Here is a 19706-nt window from a genome sequence, read left to right as displayed (position 1 = left end):
TAGCGGAAATCGCTACTCTACACCGTCCTATTTAGGCAGGTTTTCAAACCACGCGAATGCCACAATCAAAACGCACGCGCGGAGGGAGCGCACGCTCACCTTTGCAAAACGGTAGGGAAAGTAAGTGGATGCCACCCCTGGGGCCGCCAAGCCAGCCACACAACAGCGTGGAACCCATGGAGATTTTAAGGCTGTCCTACCCCACAAGGTGCTCGTCGAGAAAACATCACGGCCACCAAACGTGGCCACCTCAACTCCCCCCCCCCCCCAGATAACTGTTAAAATATGTTTAATTCGCATTGATCCTTCCTTGGTATTGCACTGATTCTTGCGCCATTAAATTAAATGCCCGGACGTTGTAAAATCAGCATTAAAAAAAAAATACACTCAGCCGCGTCCATCCGCCTGTCGTTAGCACGCTTCAACGTTATAAAAGGGAGACCTTCCCTGAGGCCAGGAACGAAGCAGGATTCGGCCTTGAGTGGGATGGGGCACCACCAGGAGATCCTGGGCAGGAGGCTGGGAAAGAGCCCCTTTCCATTTTACGGAGAGGACAGACGACAAAATAAATCTATTGATGGAATGACGCCAACATCGGGAAATTCGTGAAGGGACGCTCTCCATTTTGAATTTTTTGCCCTCCTTCCTTGTGGGTTTTTTGTTATTTTTTTGCAATGGGTAGGACGTTGCATCAAACTCTGGGAAAGTTTTAAGCAAGATTGGGGGGGGGCAAATCCTCTTCGTATTCCTGTTTTGGGGAGAAAGGGGGAGCCAAGAAGGTCTCGAAATATCTAATTTCAACGTTCCTCCTTCAAGGGGAGAGAAATGGAATCGGCTGAAAAGGAGGCCCAGCTTTCTTAGACCTTCTGCAGCCGGTTTGAAGTAATAGTGAAGGCACCTGGTTAGAAAACAGGAGGCTGGGAGTTCTAGCCCCATCTCAGACATGAAAGCCGGCGCAGTGACTTTGGGCCAATCCCCAGGAGACAGGGAGTTCTAGCCTCACCTTAGGTATGAAATACAAGCTGGATAACTTTGGGCCAATCACCAGGAGAATGTGAGTTCTAGTTCTCCGTTAGGCACAAAAGTCAGCTGGGTGACTTTGGGCCAATCCCCAGGAGACGGGGAGTTCGAGTCCCGCCTTAGCCACGAAAGCCAGCCGAGTGACTCTGGGCCAATCCTTCCCTCCTATTCCACCCCACCTCGCAGGATTGTCGTTGCCGGGGAAACTAGAAAGACGATTACGTACTCTTGCCACCTTGAGTTTACTTAGAAAGCAAGAAAGGCAGGATAGAAATAATAATAATAATAATAATAAAAACAAAGCAAAATAAAAGAAGCCTAACTTTACTTAGAACGAATTCATTTGAGGAGAACTCCCACCAGAAGGGCAGCTGGTCAGAACACGCGGGGGGTTTCAAGGCATGCCCCGCCCCGTTTCCCACACCTTCCCCCTTCGGCTGGCTGTGCCCCATGCGCCCTAGGAATGCCGTCCCCTTTCACTCCCAAGCCCATCATCCCCGTCCCCCCCCACGGCTCGCGGTTGTACATACAGATACCTCTCAGCAGGGCAGAGCGGAGGCTACACGTGTCGAAAGGCTGCGTGGAAAAGGCTGCATGGGGGTGGGGGTCATGAGGGGGAGGGGGGGTCATGCCCGATCATGCTCACACACGCATGCAGAGACGACACAGAGCCACAACAGGCACACAGACTCGGGTGGCGTCCGCGAGGACCCCCGATCCGCAGTTGTTGGCTTCGCAGACGATTCGTGACCCAACTAGGTAACATCACCAGTGCAGAGGGAGTGCGGTGTTATTCTCTTCACGCAGGTAGTCCTCGACATACGACCCGCCTACTGGGCCCGTCATTTATGTTGTTGAGAGAGAGAGAAATGCATTAAGTGAGTTTCCTTGCCACGTTTGTTAAGGGAATCACTGCAGTTGGTAAATGAGGACCGCGGTTGTTAAGTGAATCGGCCTTCCCCATGGATTTTGCTCGTGGGAAAGTCACTGAAAGGGGATCATGTGACACACCCCACCCAGGACACTGCGACCGTCATAAATGTGAATCGGTTGTCAAGCATCCGAATGTAAATCACTTGACCATGGTAAGGGTCATAAGTGTGAAACACGGTCGTAAGTCCCTTTTTTCAGTGTTGTTGGTCGCTAAGTGAACTGTTGTAAGTCGAGGACTATCTGAAGAGCGTAGCTTCTCTTGCCAGTGGGGGTAGGGGTGGGGGTTTTGTCCTTGGTAGTCAATTCTCCAATTAGCTTTAGAGCAGGGTTGGACTAGAAGACCTCCAAGGTCCCTTTCAATTCTATTATTCTGTACAGGTAATCCTCGATTTACGGCCACAATTAAGTTCAAAATTTTGGTTGTTAAGGGGGACATTTGCAAAGTGCCCCATTTTACGACCTTTCTTGCCACAGTTGTTAAGTGAACATGAGTTAGTTGCCAAGCACCTGAATTTTATTCGCATAATGACTGGGATTGCTGCAAAGGTCGTAACTATGAAAAATGATCACAAATCACATTTTTCGATGCCGTTGTAACTTTGGACAGTCACTAAATGAACCGTTGTAAGTTGAGGACTCTCTGTATGTTATATTAGTGTATTGCTTTTCACTTGATTGTTTGTCTGGTGTTAATCCCTGCTTATCTGTGCCCTCGACTTCATCGAGTGAACATTCAAAGTTACAATGGCAGTGAAAAAAGTGACTTACAGCCAGTCCTCACCTTTATGACCATTGCACATCTCCCATGGTCATGGGATCAAAATTTGGCCACTTAGCAATCAGCGTGTATATATGATTGTAGCATCTGGAGTCCTTCGATCAACATTTGCAACTTCCTAGCTGGTGAAAGTCAATGAGGGGAAGATTGATTCGCTTAACAACTGATAAAAATTTGGGCATTTGTCCATGGGCATGTATTTATGACGTGGTGCGGTGGCGTAGTGGTGGAGCTCTCGCCTCACAATCAAGAGGCTGTGAGTTCAATCCTAGGTAGAGGCAGAGAATTTCTCTCTCTGAGCACAATGAGGCTATATCTGCTGAACAAAACTCTGCATTGGCGACAGGGAAGGGCATCCGGCCAGTAAAACACTCAGCTTCATTCATTTGAATGAAGACTCCACCCCAGAAGGGATTATGGGGTCGTTAAAAGGGGATGATGTATTTATGACGGTTGCAATGTCCCGGCTCACACGATCGCCAGTTGTGACCTTGGCAGCCAGTTTCTGATAAGCAAAGACAATGGATTCATTTAATGACTGCGTGATTCACTTCACAAACTGTAACGATTTGCTTTACAGCTGTGGCAAAACCTTGTAAAATCAGCCATGACTCACTGAACTATCCTCCTCCTTCGCAACAGAAATCCTGGTCCCAAATGGGGTTGAATAGTCCAGAACTACTAAGAATCGTCTGTTGGAGAGGATACGCGTTGGTCTTTTTCTTTCCTTCTTGGCTTTTGCATTGCCTCTTTTGAATGGCGTGTAAACATGGATTCTCCCTATGTGTCAGTGGATGGCAAGTTTGTTTCAATGCCAAAGGAATTCCCTAATGTTCTTCGATTTAGCTTGGCCTAGGATGCTCGCAGGTACCCAGCTGAAACTATGGTTAAAGGTTGTCCATGGGTTGTGAGATTAAGGAGTTTTCGTTGTGTCTTCTGACTGCTAGTTGTGCTCTGGTTCTTATCTGCCTGCCTGTCCCACACGGTGGCGTTTACTGTCCCTACATTAGATGTTCTGGGCTTTATTGTCTCTTTTGAATGGTGTGTAAACGTGGATTCTCCCTATGTGTCAGTTGAGGGCAAATCTGAATGCCAACCTTTCGAGAATTCTCTAGAATTTTTGGATTTAGCTTCCCAGACTCCCAGTTAAAACTATGGTTAAAGTTGTCCACGGGTTGTGAGATTAAGGAGTTTTCATTGTGCCTTCTGATTGGTAGTTGGCGTTCATAGATGAATTCTGTTAGTCTTCTGTCTGTCATACTTAGTGGCTTACATTGTATGTCGTAGATGCTGTTGATTTTTTTCTGGTCCTGCCGAGTCTTTTTGAAGGCATTAAAAGTAGTTCTCAAGGTATGACCACATTTGAGCCCAAAATATCTGTTGCTAAGTGAGACAGCTGTTAAGTGAATGTTGGCCCACTTTATGACCTTTGATCCAGTTGTTTAGTGAATCACCGCAGCCCTTAAGTCAGTAACATGGTTGCTAAATGAATTTTGATCATGTGATCGAACGTGCGAAAAATAGTTACAAGTCACATTTTTCCGTGTCATCGTGACTTCGAACGGTCACTAAACGAATGGTTCAAAGCCGAGGACTACCTGTCGGGTTGTGTGTTATGGAGCTGGGGCACCCCCGTCGAAATAAAAATGCCTCAACTAGACAGGAAGACGCACGACACGATCAGCGATATCTTCGAAGGAATGAAACACACAACGGAAGAAGGAAACAGCAAGACACAACAACCCTTCCCGGGTGGCCTTGTCAGCGAAGGACGCAAACGGCAAATTAGGGATTTCAACTCTGCTGGAAAGCAACCCACACTAACTCCATGGTCCGTTCGCAGAGTAGCAACCCAACCTCCCACAAGGAGAGCTGTGTAAGGACATTATTCAGACGAGTACAAACACACTGTAGCAACACTTGGAAAAGGACACACATCTTCAAAAGTCCCAGGAGAACAACAAGAAGAAGCAACAACAACAACAACAACAAGAGTCATCTACAACAAGGGTCCCCAACCCCCTGGCCATGGAATCAGTAGCTGCTGTGGCCCGTTAGGTACCAGCTGGTACCAGGTAAGGGTACCCGCTTACGAGCGCATCCCCTCTCCCCCCTACTGGTGCCAACACCCATGGCGGTCCACAAAGCTGGAAGTTTGGGGACCGCTGATCTACAACATGAAATGTACAGACTGTAACAGAATCTACAGTGAACACCAACTAGCCGTCAAAACACACAGTGTTTTGTGCCTGGATCTCACAACATGTGGACAGGCTACACTGGAGTCTCAACGGGGACAGTGTGGGCATCTTAGAGACCCAGCTGAATCCAAAAATACCAGGGAAGTCCTGGAAACGGAGCATGCAAACGAAACAGCCCTCAACAGACACAGAGAGATCAACGACGTTTACACCCCATTCCAGAGAGAGACAAGAAAAAGAAACAAAACGAACAGCGGTGACTAAAAACTCAGATAAGCAGGGAGTGACGCCAGACAAACAACCAAGCAGAAAACAATACTTAGACCCAGGCACTGACGAGGAGGAAAACACACCTCCACCAACACTGGCAGGACAAACAACTGTGTATAAACAGAGAGAGACATCCCCCCCCACACACACACACATACTACTGATACTGGTGATGTTACCTAGTTGGGTCATGAAACATCCGTAAGTATACAAGCACGTTCAGAGAACACCAAGGACTCCACCGTTCAACCCTGAACTACAAATATCGCCTACCACATGTCTACCACCAGGGTGGGGTGTTGGAGGGTCAGAAGGGGGGAGTGCAGTGTCCAATCCTTTGGGGACAATGAGGAGGTGGCTCTTCAGAAGGACGCTGGTAGCGGCGGAGTTGTGTTACTGCCGCCAGTACACTGGTCAGCTTTTGACGGCGGGTGCCACGGCACTTCAGTGTGAAGGGGAGTGTTAAAAAAAGGACCCACTCCAGGTGTCAAATTTGCGAGGTACGTCACTTCCAAGGAGCCTCGAGTGATCCAGATGCCACATTCCAGAATTCAGGGCTGGGGGCTGTAGCCCACTCATCTGCCAGAATCACTTTGCGTTTCGACGTTGGCACAATGGTGCCCCTCCACAATTTTAGAAGTGTTGAAATCACTGGTCTTCGGGGCAAAGGAGGAGCAGGTCCAACGACAAGTAGTCCTCCACTTACAACCACAATCCAGGCCCAAAGTTCGGTTGCTCAGTGAGACATGTGCTGAGTGGATTTGGCCCCATTTTAATTCGTTTTCTTGACACATTTGTTAACTCTTTGTTTTTCATCCTCTTTTTAACGACCCCCGTAATCCCTTGCGGGGGTGAAGTGTGGGCAATTGAATAGAGCTGAGTGTTTTACTGGCCGGATGCCCTTCCCTGACGCCAGTACGGAGTTTTGTTCAGCAGGTAGATTCTCATTGAGCCCAGAGAGAGAGAAATATCTGCCTCTACCTAGGATCAAACTCACAGCCTCCTGATTGGGAGGTGAGAGCTCTGCCTCTAGGCCACCGCACCACTCCCTAGTTGGATAACGAAATCATCATCATCATCTTCATTTAACGAGCCCATAGTCCTTTGCGGGGTGGAATCTGGGCAACTGAATGGAGCTGAGGGTTTACTTGGCCGGATGCCCTTCCAGTCGCCAATGCAGAGTTATGTTCAGCAGATATATTTAATGGCCTCATAATCCCTTGTCGGGTGGAGTCTGGGGAATTGAATGGAGCTGAGGGTTTTTTTACTGGCCAGATGCCCTTCTCTGTTGCCAATATGGAGTTCTGTTCGGCAGATACATTCTCATTGAGCCCAGAGAGAGAAATATCTGCCTCTACCGAGGATCGAACTCACAGCCTCCTGATTGTGAGGCAAGAGCTCTGCCTCTAGGCCACCGCACCACTCTGTTAACTGAACCACTGCAGCTATTAAATGAGTAACCCGGTTGTTAAGTGAATCTGGCTTCACCATTGACTGGGCTTGTCAGAAGGTTGCAAAAGGGGATCCCGGGATCCCAGGATGCTGCGACCATCACAAATGTGAGTCAGCTGTCAAGCATCTGAATATAAATCATATGAAGCTATGACGGGCATAACTGTGAAAAATGCTCATCTGTCCCTTTTTCTCGTGCTGTTGTAACTTCAAACAGTCACTAAACGAACTGTTGTAAGTCGAGGACCCTCTCCACAGGACCACAGTAGGCAAAAGTTAACCTGAGCCTAATTGGGTTAAAAAAGGGGAAATTTAAAAAAAAATCCATCTAAATTTCATTTGCTATCAAAATTATGTTTTCGCTCCAGGAGTAGGAAGCGTAGTTGCTCTGTGAGTCCCGAGTTACGACTGTAACGGAGCCTGCCCATCACCGTTGTAACTCGAGACAATGATAAAGTAGGTCAGTTTCGTGACCGGCCTGATTTGACGGCCGTTTTTGCAGTGGTCATTAAGTGACTCACTGCAGGCATGAAGAGGATGCCACTGATGTTAAGTAAAGCAATGTGAGTGCGGGTTTGCCGAAAGCCAAAACTCAACGTTCATTTTCAGCACAAGTGTCGTAGCAGCCACATGACCGTGGGACACTGCGCAGAGTTGTAAACATGATCCAGTTGTTGAATGTTGGACAATGGGCAACGCAACCATGGGAATTTTAGATCCAGATGAAAAAGGTCACCAGGTAGCCGGTCGTAATTTTCAAGCAGTCGCACTCAACAACTGGCCGTACCTTGAGGATGTGCCTGCGTTTCACATCGAACAAGCCCGGCGTCACCAGCTGACACGCCACGAAAGCTCAGCGAGGAACAAAAAAAGTGGAGAACGCAACCTTCCAACTTGGGAGGAACGCACACATTGGTACGCTGTGCCGCTGCATGCCGCAAAGACAGAGACACCAAAAGACACATCGCGAGCGCAGAGTCGTACACCAAGCAGCCGTTGTGAGATACGGTGAACCCAAGCTCGGGGTGCCCACCTCGAGTCCCCGAGAACGAGCGACACAACTCCCTTTCCGACACCACAACATGAAACACACAAAGGAAATCCGAGGCTGTCAAACGAGACACGGACAAACGGTGAGGCTTCGGGCCAGTACGGGACCCAACCTTGGGAAGGTTAAGTGAGCCTCCAAAAGGCCAGGCTGAAAATGTTGAGCACTGCCGCCGTATTCGACAGAATCAGAGCTAAATGTTGGTCTCTCTCTCTCTCTCTCTCTCTCTCTCTCTCTCTCTAGCTATGATTGGAACACACCACGGTGTATGTTGTTCACAGCCTGCGTACAGACACAGTTGCAGCCAAGACAACTGGTACAAAGCCGTACTGTGTGATGAGAAAAGCACCACGCCGACGCTCGGGCTGCGCGACAGACAGACAGGCATGCACCACGCACAGGCCTTCGCACCCAAGGGACAGCGACACACGCAGGCGTCCATGATGGGATGCTCGCACGCTGTGGGGCCACGCCCTGCTGCACGTAACCCAGACACAAAGCGACGTACATGCGCCACGCCGTGCAGACACGGCCACCATGCCAGCCCACGGACGCCAACAAAGACCACGGGGAGTGAAGGGGTATGGCAGGGGTGGGCGGGGCCAGGTGCGCCAGTGGTGGCAGCGGTAGAACGGTGCCCCCTCTCCTGGCCGGGGCACCCGTGCCCCCCCTTCCTACCTTGATGGGGGAGATGTGCGAGTGAGACACGTAGCCGTGGACGCTCTCGATCTGGGATAGGTTCTTCTCCGCCACGTGGACCAGCTCGGGGGCCTTTACCTGGTTGGGGAGGTGGGCGGGGCTATGCTCCAGCGGGGGACTGTCTTCATCTTGGTAGCGATATTTCTGAAAGGAAAGGAAAGAGGAAGTAGACTATCGCCAAGGGATGAGCCCCCCCCACCCGCCCCCAATCGCTTGGCAGGCCGGATTGCGGAACAGGAGATGCCCATAAATGAGAATATCTGTCACTCGGGGGTTGAAATAGAGGGATGCATGCAGCTCCCCGAGCTTAGAGGTTTTCTCGCAGACGTTTTATGACCCAGCTAGGGAACATTATCAGTACTACAAGGAAGAGTTTAGGGAAAGGAGGAGGAGGAGGAGGAGGAGGAGGAGGAGGAGGAGGAGGAGGAGGAGGAGGAGGAGGAGGAGGAGGAGGAGGAGGAGGAGGATTTTTATTGGGTGGTCCTTGGTGCTCTCTGAGTTTGGTGGTTTTTCTTCGTTTTATGACCCAACTAGGGAACATCATCAGTGCTAGAAAAGAGAGGGGTTTATGAAGAGGAGGAGGAGGAGAACTGTGGGGTCCTTGGTGCTCTCTGAACGGTGGTTTTCTTCAAGACGTTTTATGACCCAACTAGGGAACATTATCAGTATTACAAGGAAGAGTTTAGGGAAAGGAGGAGGAGGAGGAGGAGGAGGAGGAGGAGGAGGAGGAGGAGGAGGAGGAGGAGGACAACGACTGTGGAGTCCTTGAAACTCTCTGAACTTGATGGTTTTCTTGAAGACGTGTTATTACCCAAACTACATAACATCCTCAGCGCACTGATGACGTTACCTAGTTTGGAAATTAGATGTCTGCAAGAAAACCGCCACACTCAGAGAGCACCAAGGGCCCCTCAGAGTAGGAAATCTTCGCACCAGCCAACCTCCAGATGTGAACTCAGGGCTCACAGCAAGACCATGGCGTCCCTCAATCTCCCTCCCATCCCAAACCGGGGGGGAGGGGAGGGGGCTCTAGTTGCAAATAGTCCTAGACTCAGAACCGCAATTGAGCCAGACTTTTCCGCGGCTGAGACAGCTGTTAAATGAGGTTTGCTCCATTTGGCTCCTGAGTGCCTGGGGTAGCCAAGATCGAACCGTGATAGCGAGAGGGGCCTTGGGTGCAATCCAAAAACATCTGGAGCATCCCTGGAACACCATCGGCATTGACAAATTCACCATCGGTCAATTGCAAACGGCAGCTTTGCTTGGAAGAGCTGACATCCTGCAGGGAGGTCTTCAACAACCCTGTCCAAAAACATCTGTCTACCCCAGATGTTTGCAAAGGACTGTGTTCTCACCTAGGCTTCCTAATAAAACAATAAATCACACGCTTAGTCGTCCCCCCCAAAAAAAACCTTCTTTTATTTCAACGGCTGTGAATTATGGTCATTCATAGCCTGTAACGGTTCACAAACAGTCTGTGAAGAGTCCTACAGAAGTCTGCCAAAGTCTTTCAGGGCAAGGCTGAGAAGCACCCACCTTTCTCTCCCTTGAAACGCTGCCGGAGCCCTAATGGCCAATTACCTTTGCAAGGCCACACGGAGCACAAACGGAGCTTCTCAGAGTTTGAACCGACCAAAACGAACAAAATTGCTCCCTGCAAAGGCTCACGTCCGTTTGCTCCTCTTTTATGTCTTATGGGAGGGGCCAATCATCTCCATGCCTTACTCCAGAGTCTCCCTTTTTGTCTTAACTGTTCTTGCCTTCTGGCAGATCTGTGCATGCGCGCACTGGGAACAGGCTCCAGAGGCAGCACATAAGTCCCAGATGGCCCTGGCCCCCTCTCTGCCTACGACGCAGAGCCCTCGTCCGAGCCTCCCCCAGACTCCAGGACTGGCCCATGTTCCCCCCCCCCAACCTCCTCACTGTCCGAATCTGCTCCAGCTCTACAGGCTGCCGGCAGACCACAGTAGACTGGAGAGGTGGATAAACAGGCCGAATTCAATCTCAACATCTGGCTAACTTTGCAACCAACTATAACAATATACCTTCCCTCCTTAACACCATCAAACAACCATATCTGCCTGTCTTAGGGGCTTGGGAAGGACTGGAGAGTTGGGCAAACAGGACGGATGCAGCCTGAACATCTGGCTGGCTTTGCAACCAACCATAATAATAGAGCTTCCACCCTTAACACCATCAAACAACCACATCTGTCTGCACAATCACAAGCACACTGGAGTTGCAACCACATCGCCAAGCTCAGAGCGCAAACCAACAACGTAACATCTGTCTAGGTTAGGTGTTTGGGAAGGGCTCCAGAGGTGGATAAACCATCCGAATCCAGTCTGAACATCTGGCTAACTTTGCAACAATCGTAACAAATAGAGCTTACCTCTTTAACGCCATCAATCAAACAAATTCCAGGTGTTTGGGAAGAAACTGGAGAGGTGGATAAAAAAAGGCCAAATCCAATCTCAACATCTGGCTGGCTTTGCAACCAACTGCAGTAATATAGCCTCTCTTTCTTAGCACCATGAAACAGCCACATCTGTCTATCTTAGGGGTTTGGGAAGGTCGGCAAACAAGCTGGATCCAGTTTGAACATCTGGCTGGCTTTGCAGCCAACCGTAATAATATAGTTTCCACCCTTAAAACGCCGTCACCACAGCCACATCTGTCTCTCAGGGGGTTTGGCTGGAGGGCTCCAGAGGTGGCTTAACAGGCCCGATCCAGTCTCAACATCTGGCTGGCTTTGCCACCCCGCTGTCATAATAGAGATTTCCTCTTTAAGGCCATCAGTCAAACAAATTCAGTCTCAACATCTGGCTGGTTGTGCAATCAACTAACAATGCATAAATACAGGTTTGGAAGAAAAGCGAAGCTGGGATTTAAGATTGATTCGGGGAGGGGGAATGTCATCCTTTCTGCCCCACTACCATCTCAATTCCTTCTCCGTTTCTTTTTCGTGAGAGCCCCCCTCCCTCCCGAATGGATCTTCCTGGAAGCGCCAACTGTCTGTGCGAAGGAAGCGGCGAAGCCTGAAGAACGGGCTACAACTGGGACTTTTAAAATGTGGATTGACAGGGAACCAGAAGGTTCTTTTGGCGGGGGGAGGGGGTGGACTGGAGGATGAGACCACACAAAAGCACAAACATCATTCCCTTTTAACGACCCCACAATCCCTCGCAGGGTGGAGTCTGGGCAACCGAATTGAGCTAGCAGAGTGTTTTACTGGCCAGATGCCCTTCCCTGTCACCAGGGTGGAGTTCAGTTCGGCAGAAAAGCACACATCTTTCACAAAATAAAGTCTCCTCCTAAGACAAAATCACAGGGGGCCGGAGGGGGGGGGGCTAGGTGGCACCCCAGTCTGACTTTGTGTTGGACCGATGGTGCGTGCAAACGATCACACCATCAGGGTGTGGAGGGTGCAAGCGACGATGTTCGGTGGCCGACAAGGAACATTGGGGGAGGGAAGGGGAGGTCGAATTGGCCTGGGAATTTCTGTTCTTAAACAAACAGGGTGTTAAGCAAGTCACACCCAATTTCACAATCTTTATGGTTGCTAAGCGAATCAACTCCGTTGGTAAGTGAATCGCGTGGGTCGTTAAGCGAACCCGGCTTCCCTCATTGACTTTGCCCGTGGGAGGTTGGCAAAGTGAGCTGCTTTCCATTGAACAACCTTTTTGCCCACGGCTGTTAAGAGTATAATTGCGGTCGGTAAGTGAATCAGATGGTCATTAAGCGAATCTGGCTTCCCGCACTGACTTTGTTTGTCGGAAATCCGCTGGGAAGGTCACAAATGATGATCAACGTGATCTCAGGACACTTCAACCATCGTAAATAGAAGCCAGTCGCCAAACACCCAAATTTTGATTAAAAGTTACAAAAGCACCAGGAAAAGTGACTTATGACCGTTTTTCACACTTATGACCATTGCAGCATCCCCACAGTCACGTGATCACAATTCAGAACACTTGGCAACTGACCCCTATTTATGACTGTCGCAGTGTCTCCTTTTACGACCTTCTGACCAACAAAATCAATGGGGGGGAAGCTGGATTCGTTTAACAACCGGGCTCCCCACTTAACAACGGCAGCGATTCGCTGAACCACAGGTAGCAAGACAGATCGCAAAACGGGGCAAAGCTCGCTGAACAACTGTCTTGCTTAACAACGGAATTTGTTTATGACGGTCCCCGGCTCAATAGGGCGAGCCAGAGTGACTTCACAACAGGGTTACCCCGCTTAACAACGACAGCGATTTGCTTAACAACAGTGGCAAGAGAGGTTGCCCAACAGGGCCAAATTCACTTAACAACTGTCTCGCTTAACAACTGAAACTTTTTAGGACGGTTTTGCAGTGTCCCAGAGGTCAATGGGGTAAGCCCATTGTGATTTAACAACCGGGCTCCCCACTTAACAACGGCAGAGATTCGCTGAACAACGGGTAGCAAGAAAATGTCACCAAACAGGGCAACGCTTGCTTTTAACAACTGTCTCGCTTAGCAACGGAGATGTTGGTCGTACGTTGAGGACTACCTGAAATTGGCCCATCCCTTTTTAAAAAATGTCCAAAAATGATGTACAATAAAATACAATAGCAGAGTTGGAAGGGGCCTTGGAGGTCTTCTAGTCCAACCCCCTGCCTAGGCAGGAAACCCTATACCGTTTCAGACAAATGGCTATCCAACATCTTCTTAAAGACTTCCAGTGTTGGGGCATTTACAACTTCTGGAGGCAACTTCTGTTCCACTGATTAATTGTTCTAACTGTCAGGAAATTTCTCCTCAGTTCTAAGTTGCTTCTCTCCTTGATTAGTTTCCACCCATTGCTTCTTGTTCTACCCTCAGGTGCCTTGGAGAATAGTTTGACTCCCTCTTCTTTGGGGCAACCCCTGAGATATTGGAAGACTGCCTATCATGTCTCCCCTCGTCCTTCTTTCTATTAAACTAGACATACCCAGTTCCTGCAACCGTTCTTCATATGTTTTCGCCTCCAGTCCCCTAATCCTCTTTGTTGCTCTTCTCTGCACTCTTTCTGTGTAAGTCCTTTCCCCCAGCTGAAATCAGCACAACCCGCTGTGTGTGTTTGTGACTGGAAAAGCGCAGCAACGATGCGCCAGTTTTCTGATCACAAAGAAACCACACACACACACACACTCCAGGACACGCACTCCAGGACCACTCGCTTGCACCTCCGGCATGGAGTCCTTGATGCTGTTTTGCAAGGTATGTGTGTGTGTGTGTGTGTGTGTGAGAGAGAGAGAGAGAGAGAGAGAGAGAGAAATACACAACAAGCATTTTTCCAGAAGGGAGTCAAATTTGCTGAGACAGCAGAATCTCCGTTCAATTTTGTCCTGGAAATTTTATGCAAACACACACACACACACCCTCAAAAGCCGCAACCAGGTCACAGGATGTGCAACTAACAGAATTGGGGAAGGGACCTTTGGAGGTCTTCTAGTCCAACCCTCTGGATTAGACTTTTTAAAAACTGGGCAAAACTGCTCATCCTCACATTTGACCAGCATGGGGATTTAAATTATGTGAGTTTTTTGTCTGCTGAGTGAGACCAACTCAATTTGGCCATTTGAAGATGGGTGGACTTCAACTCCCAGCATTCCTCAGCCAGCTATTTCCCCCCCCCCCCTTTGCTGAAATCAAGATATTTTACATCTATCACATTCCCACCATTAAGAAAACTACTTCTCTATTAAGGAAGTTATCAAAAATATGTGATAAATTAGTCTTGCCCCATCTCTCTTTGGTCTATCTAAGCCAGGGGTGTCCAAACTTGGGAACTTTAAGACTTGTGGACTTCAACTCCCAGAATTCCCCAGCCAGCTGATAGATAGTTTTCAAAATCTCGCTGGCTGGGGAATTCTGGGAACTGAAGTCCACCCGTCTTCAAGTTGGCCATGGTTGAGAAAAACTGGTCTTAAACCACAACACTCCCAGTGGCAACTCTCCTGGGCTGGGGACGATGGGAGCCCCTCCCACCCGAAAAAGCCACGCCCACGGTCCCAACCTGCTTCTTCCAAAGTTAGTTGCTAACTAACTTAGTTAGTTAGCGGGAGCCCCGTCGACCCCCAGCCCTTACCCCTAGGGGGAGCGCCAAAACCCCAGGCAGACCTAACCCCGCCCACTAGTTCCCATTGGCTGGTGGAGCGGGACAGAGAGCAAAGGTCCCGCCCTCCCGCCTGCTACCCCTCCGAGGCGCCCCCCCCCTCCGGCTTAATCCCCAAAGCCTCTTAAGGACCAAGGACAGCAGCTGGATAAGCCCTGGGGCGCGCGCGGGGAGGGGAGGCGCAGGGACAGACCTCGCCCTGTCTGAACTCTGAGACCCCCCACCTTAACTCCCTCGCTCCGCAGCCCCGATCTCGCCTCCCCACTGCCTGGGACTCCCATATCCATCATCCCCTCCCCGATTCGAATAGGCTGAAACACACACCGACCACGTTTCCCTCCCCTCGGCTTTTTGATCTGCGGAGTGGGTGAGGGTCCCTCAAATAGGACATCAAGCTGAGTTCGGCGGAAGGGGTCCTTCACGTCCTTTGGGGGGGTTCCCCTCTTCCAGCCGCCGCCCCCTGGTCCTTCCCCTTCCCACCCAGGAAAGAGGGGTGGTGGAGAAGCGAGGGGATCCTTGCGGGGCACCTTAGAGTGGGGGGGGGAAGAGGGGGCGCCCCTGCTTTCTACGACCCCACTGTGTGTGTCCCTCCCCCTGCCTGCCTCCCCTCCCCGCCGTGGCTCGCCGCCCCCCCCCTTTGCTCCGAGATCCGGAGCCCAATCCTGACCAGAAGCCCCGGGACCCCCGCAAGACGCCCCCAGATCTCGAATGACCCCCCCCCAACGCCCCCAACCCAAATCGGCCCTACCTTGCAGCCGAAGACGAGCGAGAGAGTCCGGTGGCTGCAGCTGACCTTGCACTGGCACAGCACGGGCGAGCAGCAGCCCGGGCGGCGGAAGGCGGCGGAGACCCTCGTCAGCCCCATCGCTCGGCCGGCCCTCGGGGGGCCCATCCGCTGACCCCACCCCCGCCGCCCCGCGCCGCCCGCACCTGCGCCGCGCTCCGCCTCCCGTTCCAGCTGCTGCCTTTGCCCCCCCCCCGCTCCACACAGCTGGCAGCTGGCCAATCTCCAGTCTCCGCCCCACCCCATGACCGCTTCCCTCCTCCCACTAGGCGAAGAAGAAGGATCGGGCCCCCCGGGATCGTTAGTGCGGGGGGGGCAGTAGTGCTGTGCCCGCCCGTCCCCCCCAATTTCCAAGCTGAAAGTCCTTGGGAAAGAAAAAAGAAGGGGATTTAGAGATAGTCTGCTCCTGTAGCTGGAGGTTAGAATAGAATAGAATGGAATGGAATAGAATAGAATGGAATGGAATGGAATGGAATGGAATAGAATAGAATAGAATAATGGAATGGAATGGAACACTCTACTCCACCACTCCACTCCACTCCATTCCATTCCATTCCAGCTTCTCCTTCTGCTTCCTTATTCTATTCTATTCTATTCTATTCTATTCTATTCCAAAAGGCAGGACAGCAAGCAATAGATGGAAACTAATCAAGGAGACAAGCAACCTGGAATTAAGGAGAAACTTCCTAACAGGGAGGACAATTCACCCGTGGAACAACTTGCCACCAGAGGTTGTGAGTGCTCCAACACTGGAGGTTTTTAAGAAGAGACTGGGCAGTCACTTGTTTGACAAGGTGTAGGGTCTCCTGATTGAACAGGGGGCTGGACTAGAAGACCTCCAAGGTCCCCTCCTTCTCTATTCTATTCCAGATTGCTAGATTTATTCAGATGAATCCTGTAGAAGAGAGGGCTGGCGAAAGACTTCAAAAGAACACGTCAAGAGTAGGAACCAAAGGCTAGAAAGTCCATTTATTTATTTCATGGTTAAGCCCCCCCCCCGCCCTCAGCCAAGGGTCTGGGGTCTCTCAGTCAACGCACAGCCTATGGCGAGCCCCCAGGGGAGCATTTAACACAAAAATGGGATCTCATACACACTTCTGAGAACTTAACCAGGCGGAAGGTGTGAGTGGAACACCAGGGCTGAAGGACCTACAGCTCCATGATGGAGAACATGGCACACATACCAGGGGTGGCATGCTGAGCCATCGCCAGATGCTCTTCTGCCGGAGGGCCAGAAAAGGGCCTGAAAAGGGCCCCAAAATGACAACAAAAACAGGCTGTTTTGGGGGCCATTTTTGGGGTGTTTTCTGGGCCATTTTCAGACCATTTTTCAGTCATTTCCTGGGCCAATAAATGGCCAGATAATGGCCTGAAAATGGCTGCAAAATGCTCCAAAAAACTAATAATAATAATAAATAATAAATTTAATTTGTCAGCCTCTCCCTCTCCACAAGGGACTTGGGGTGGCGTACAATAAAAGCACATACATATATACATATAAACATACACATACACACATACACATACACGGAGGAGGTAACAGTCATTAAATACATACAATAATAATAATAAAATTAGCAATTAAAATACCCCAAATTAAGAATTACGAATTTAAAAAGGCTGTCAGGAGGAATAGGATAAAACTACGGTTGAGCCAGGCCAGATAGTTGAAAAAGGTGGGTCTTGAGCTTTACACGGAAGGAGCGGAGATCGGAGGTAATCCTGATGTCAGGGGGGAGGAAAATGGCTTGAAAATGACTTGAAAACGGCCCAAAATGGCTGGAAAATGGTGCACAAAACTGCCTGAAAATAGCTTGAAAAACAGCCTGAAAACGGCCTTAAAATGGCCTGAAAACAGCCCAAAAATGGCCTGAAAAATGGCCCCCAACGGCCTAAAAACAGCCTGAAAAACAGCCTGAAAACGGCCTTAAAATGGCCTGAAAACAGCCCAAAAATGGCCTGAAAAATGGCCCCCAACGGCCTAAAAACAGCCTGAAAAACAGCCTGAAAAACAGCCTGAAAACGGCCTTAAAATGGCCTGAAAACAGCCCAAAAATGGCCTGAAAAATGGCCCCCAACGGCCTAAAAACAGCCTGAAAAACAGCCTGAAAACGGCCTAAAAATGGCCTGAAAACAGCCCAAAAATGGCCTGAAAAATGGCCCCCAACGGCCTAAAAACAGCCTGAAAAACAGCCTGAAAACGGCCTAAAAATGGCCTGAAAACAGCCCAAAAATGGCCTGAAAAATGGCCCCCAACGGCCTAAAAACAGCCTGAAAAACAGCCTGAAAACGGCCTAAAAATGGCCTGAAAACAGCCCAAAAATGGCCTGAAAAATGGCCCCCAACGGCCTAAAAACAGCCTGAAAAACAGCCTGAAAACGGCCTAAAAACGGCCTGAAAACAGCCCAAAAATGGCCTGAAAAATGGCCCCCAACGGCCTAAAAACAGCCTGAAAAACAGCCTGAAAATGGCCTAAAAATGGCCTGAAAACAGCCCAAAAATGGCCTGAAAAATGGCCCCCAACGGCCTAAAAACAGCCTGAAAAACAGCCTGAAAACGGCCTAAAAACGGCCTAAAAACGGCCCAAAACCCAGCCCTGCGTCTGTGGGCCAGCTGGTCTTTGGGTTTCCGGCACTTTCTCAGCCTTGGCCATTTGAAGACCTGTGTGGACTTCAACTCCCAGAATTCCCCAGCCTGCTTCTCCCCCCCCCCCTTTGCTGAAGTCAAGATATATTATGTTGTCCTTCTTCCCACCGTCTATTAAGAAAGTTATTCTGAGGGGGAAAAAGCTATAAAAGTGTTGAAATCCACCCAAATTTAACTTTCCAAGGTTGAGAAACACCAAATTTAGAGGAACTACCACAACCAACCAAGTCGAGGCCTGGTTCAAAGTTACGACGGCGCTGAAAAAAAGTGAACTAGGAAAGCGTTTCACACTTACGACCGCTTGCACCGTACCCGTGTTCACGCGAAGGAAATCCACGCGCTTGGCTACCGACTCACAGATAAGACGGTTGCACTGTCCCAAGGGGGGTGTCACGTGATCCCCTTTTTACGACCGTCTGACCAGCCACATCAATAGGGAAGCCGGATTCACTTAATAACCATGTTACTCGCTTAACAACGGCAGCAATTCAGTTAACAACCGTAACGTGAGGCAAAGCTCACATAGCAACGGTCTCGCTTAGCCAGGGAAATTTGGAGCTCAGTGGTGGTCGTAAGTTGAGGACTTGTCTCTAAGGAGGTGAAAGTTTAATGAATCAAATAAAGAAATAAAATGTGGAGAAACGGCATTTCATTGGGCTGTATTTTTCTTTTTTTAAAAAAAAAAGACACGTAAAGGATTGTTTGGTTTTGCTCACGGCGGGGGAGGTGAGACGGAAACAACTTTGAGGGTTTGCTTGCTGACGTCTCATGACCCGACTAGGGAACATCATCAGGACTAGAAGGAAGGGGGATTAAGTTAACCAGCATTGCTCACATACCCTAGTTGGGTCATGAGACGTCTGGAAGAAAACCTCCAAGCTCAGAGAGCACCAAGGACCCCACAGTCTTCCTCCTCTTCCTCTTTGTCCTCTCCCTCTCTTACAATACAATAGTAGAGTTGGAAGGGACCTTGGAGGTCTTCTAGTCCAACCCCCTGCCTAGGCAGGAAACCCTATACCGTTTCAGACAAATAGCTATCCAACATCTTCTTAAAGACTTCCAGTGTTGGGGCATTCACAACTTCTGGAGGCAACTTCTGTTCCACTGATGAATTTTTCTCACTGTTAGGAAGGCCCTTAGTTCCAGGTTGCTTCTCTCCTTGATTAGTTTCCACCCATTGCTTCTTGTTCTGCCCTCAGGTACCTTGGAGAATAGCTTGACTCCCTCTTCTTTGTGGCAACCCCTGAGATATTGGAACAATGCTATCCTGTCTCCCCTAGTCCTTCTTTCTCTTAAGCTAAACATACCCAGTTCCTGCAACCGTTCTTCATATGTTTTAGTCTCCAGTCCCCTAATCATCTTTGTTGCTCTTCTCTGCACTTTTTCTAGAGTCTCCGCATCTTTTTTACATCGTGGCGACCAGAACTGAATGCAGTATTCCAAGTGTGGCCTTATACCAAGGCATTATAAAGTGGTATTAACACTTCACGTGATCTTGATTCTATCCCTCTGTTTATGCAGCCTAGGACTGTGTTGGCTTTTTTGGCAGCTGCTGCACACGGCTGGCTCATATTTAAATGGTTGTCCACTAGGACTCCAAGATCCCTTTCACAGTTACTACTACTGAGTAAGGTACCACCTATACTGTCCCTGTGCATTCCGTTTTTGTTGCCTAAATGTAGAACCCCGTCTTCCCCGTCCTCCTCCTCTCCTCCCCTTCTAACACTGATAATGTTCCCTAGCTGGGTC

At 49.6% G+C, this 19706-nt stretch overlaps 1 protein-coding gene across 2 annotated transcripts in view; it reads right to left on the bottom strand.

Annotated features, from left to right (window-relative positions):
- LOC309400444 (disks large homolog 4) overlaps positions 1-19706 on the bottom strand; it is a 97174-nt gene that overhangs the window by 42158 nt on the left and 35310 nt on the right. Inside the window, exon 2 of one of the 2 annotated variants that reach the window (XM_081968944.1) lies at positions 8381-8545. In XM_081968944.1, the coding sequence (XP_081825070.1) occupies positions 8381-8545 (165 nt within the window). The remainder of the gene's footprint in view (positions 1-8380; positions 8546-19706) is intronic. The other variant, XM_081968945.1, reaches the window with a different exon arrangement.

Source organism: Natrix helvetica (assembly GCF_964273705.1).
Source record: "Natrix helvetica genome assembly, chromosome: W".
In the NCBI taxonomy this organism is placed as follows: Eukaryota; Metazoa; Chordata; class Lepidosauria; order Squamata; family Natricidae; genus Natrix; species Natrix helvetica.
Note: the sequence above shows the minus strand (reverse complement) of the source record. Positions and strands in the feature narration are given on the sequence as shown.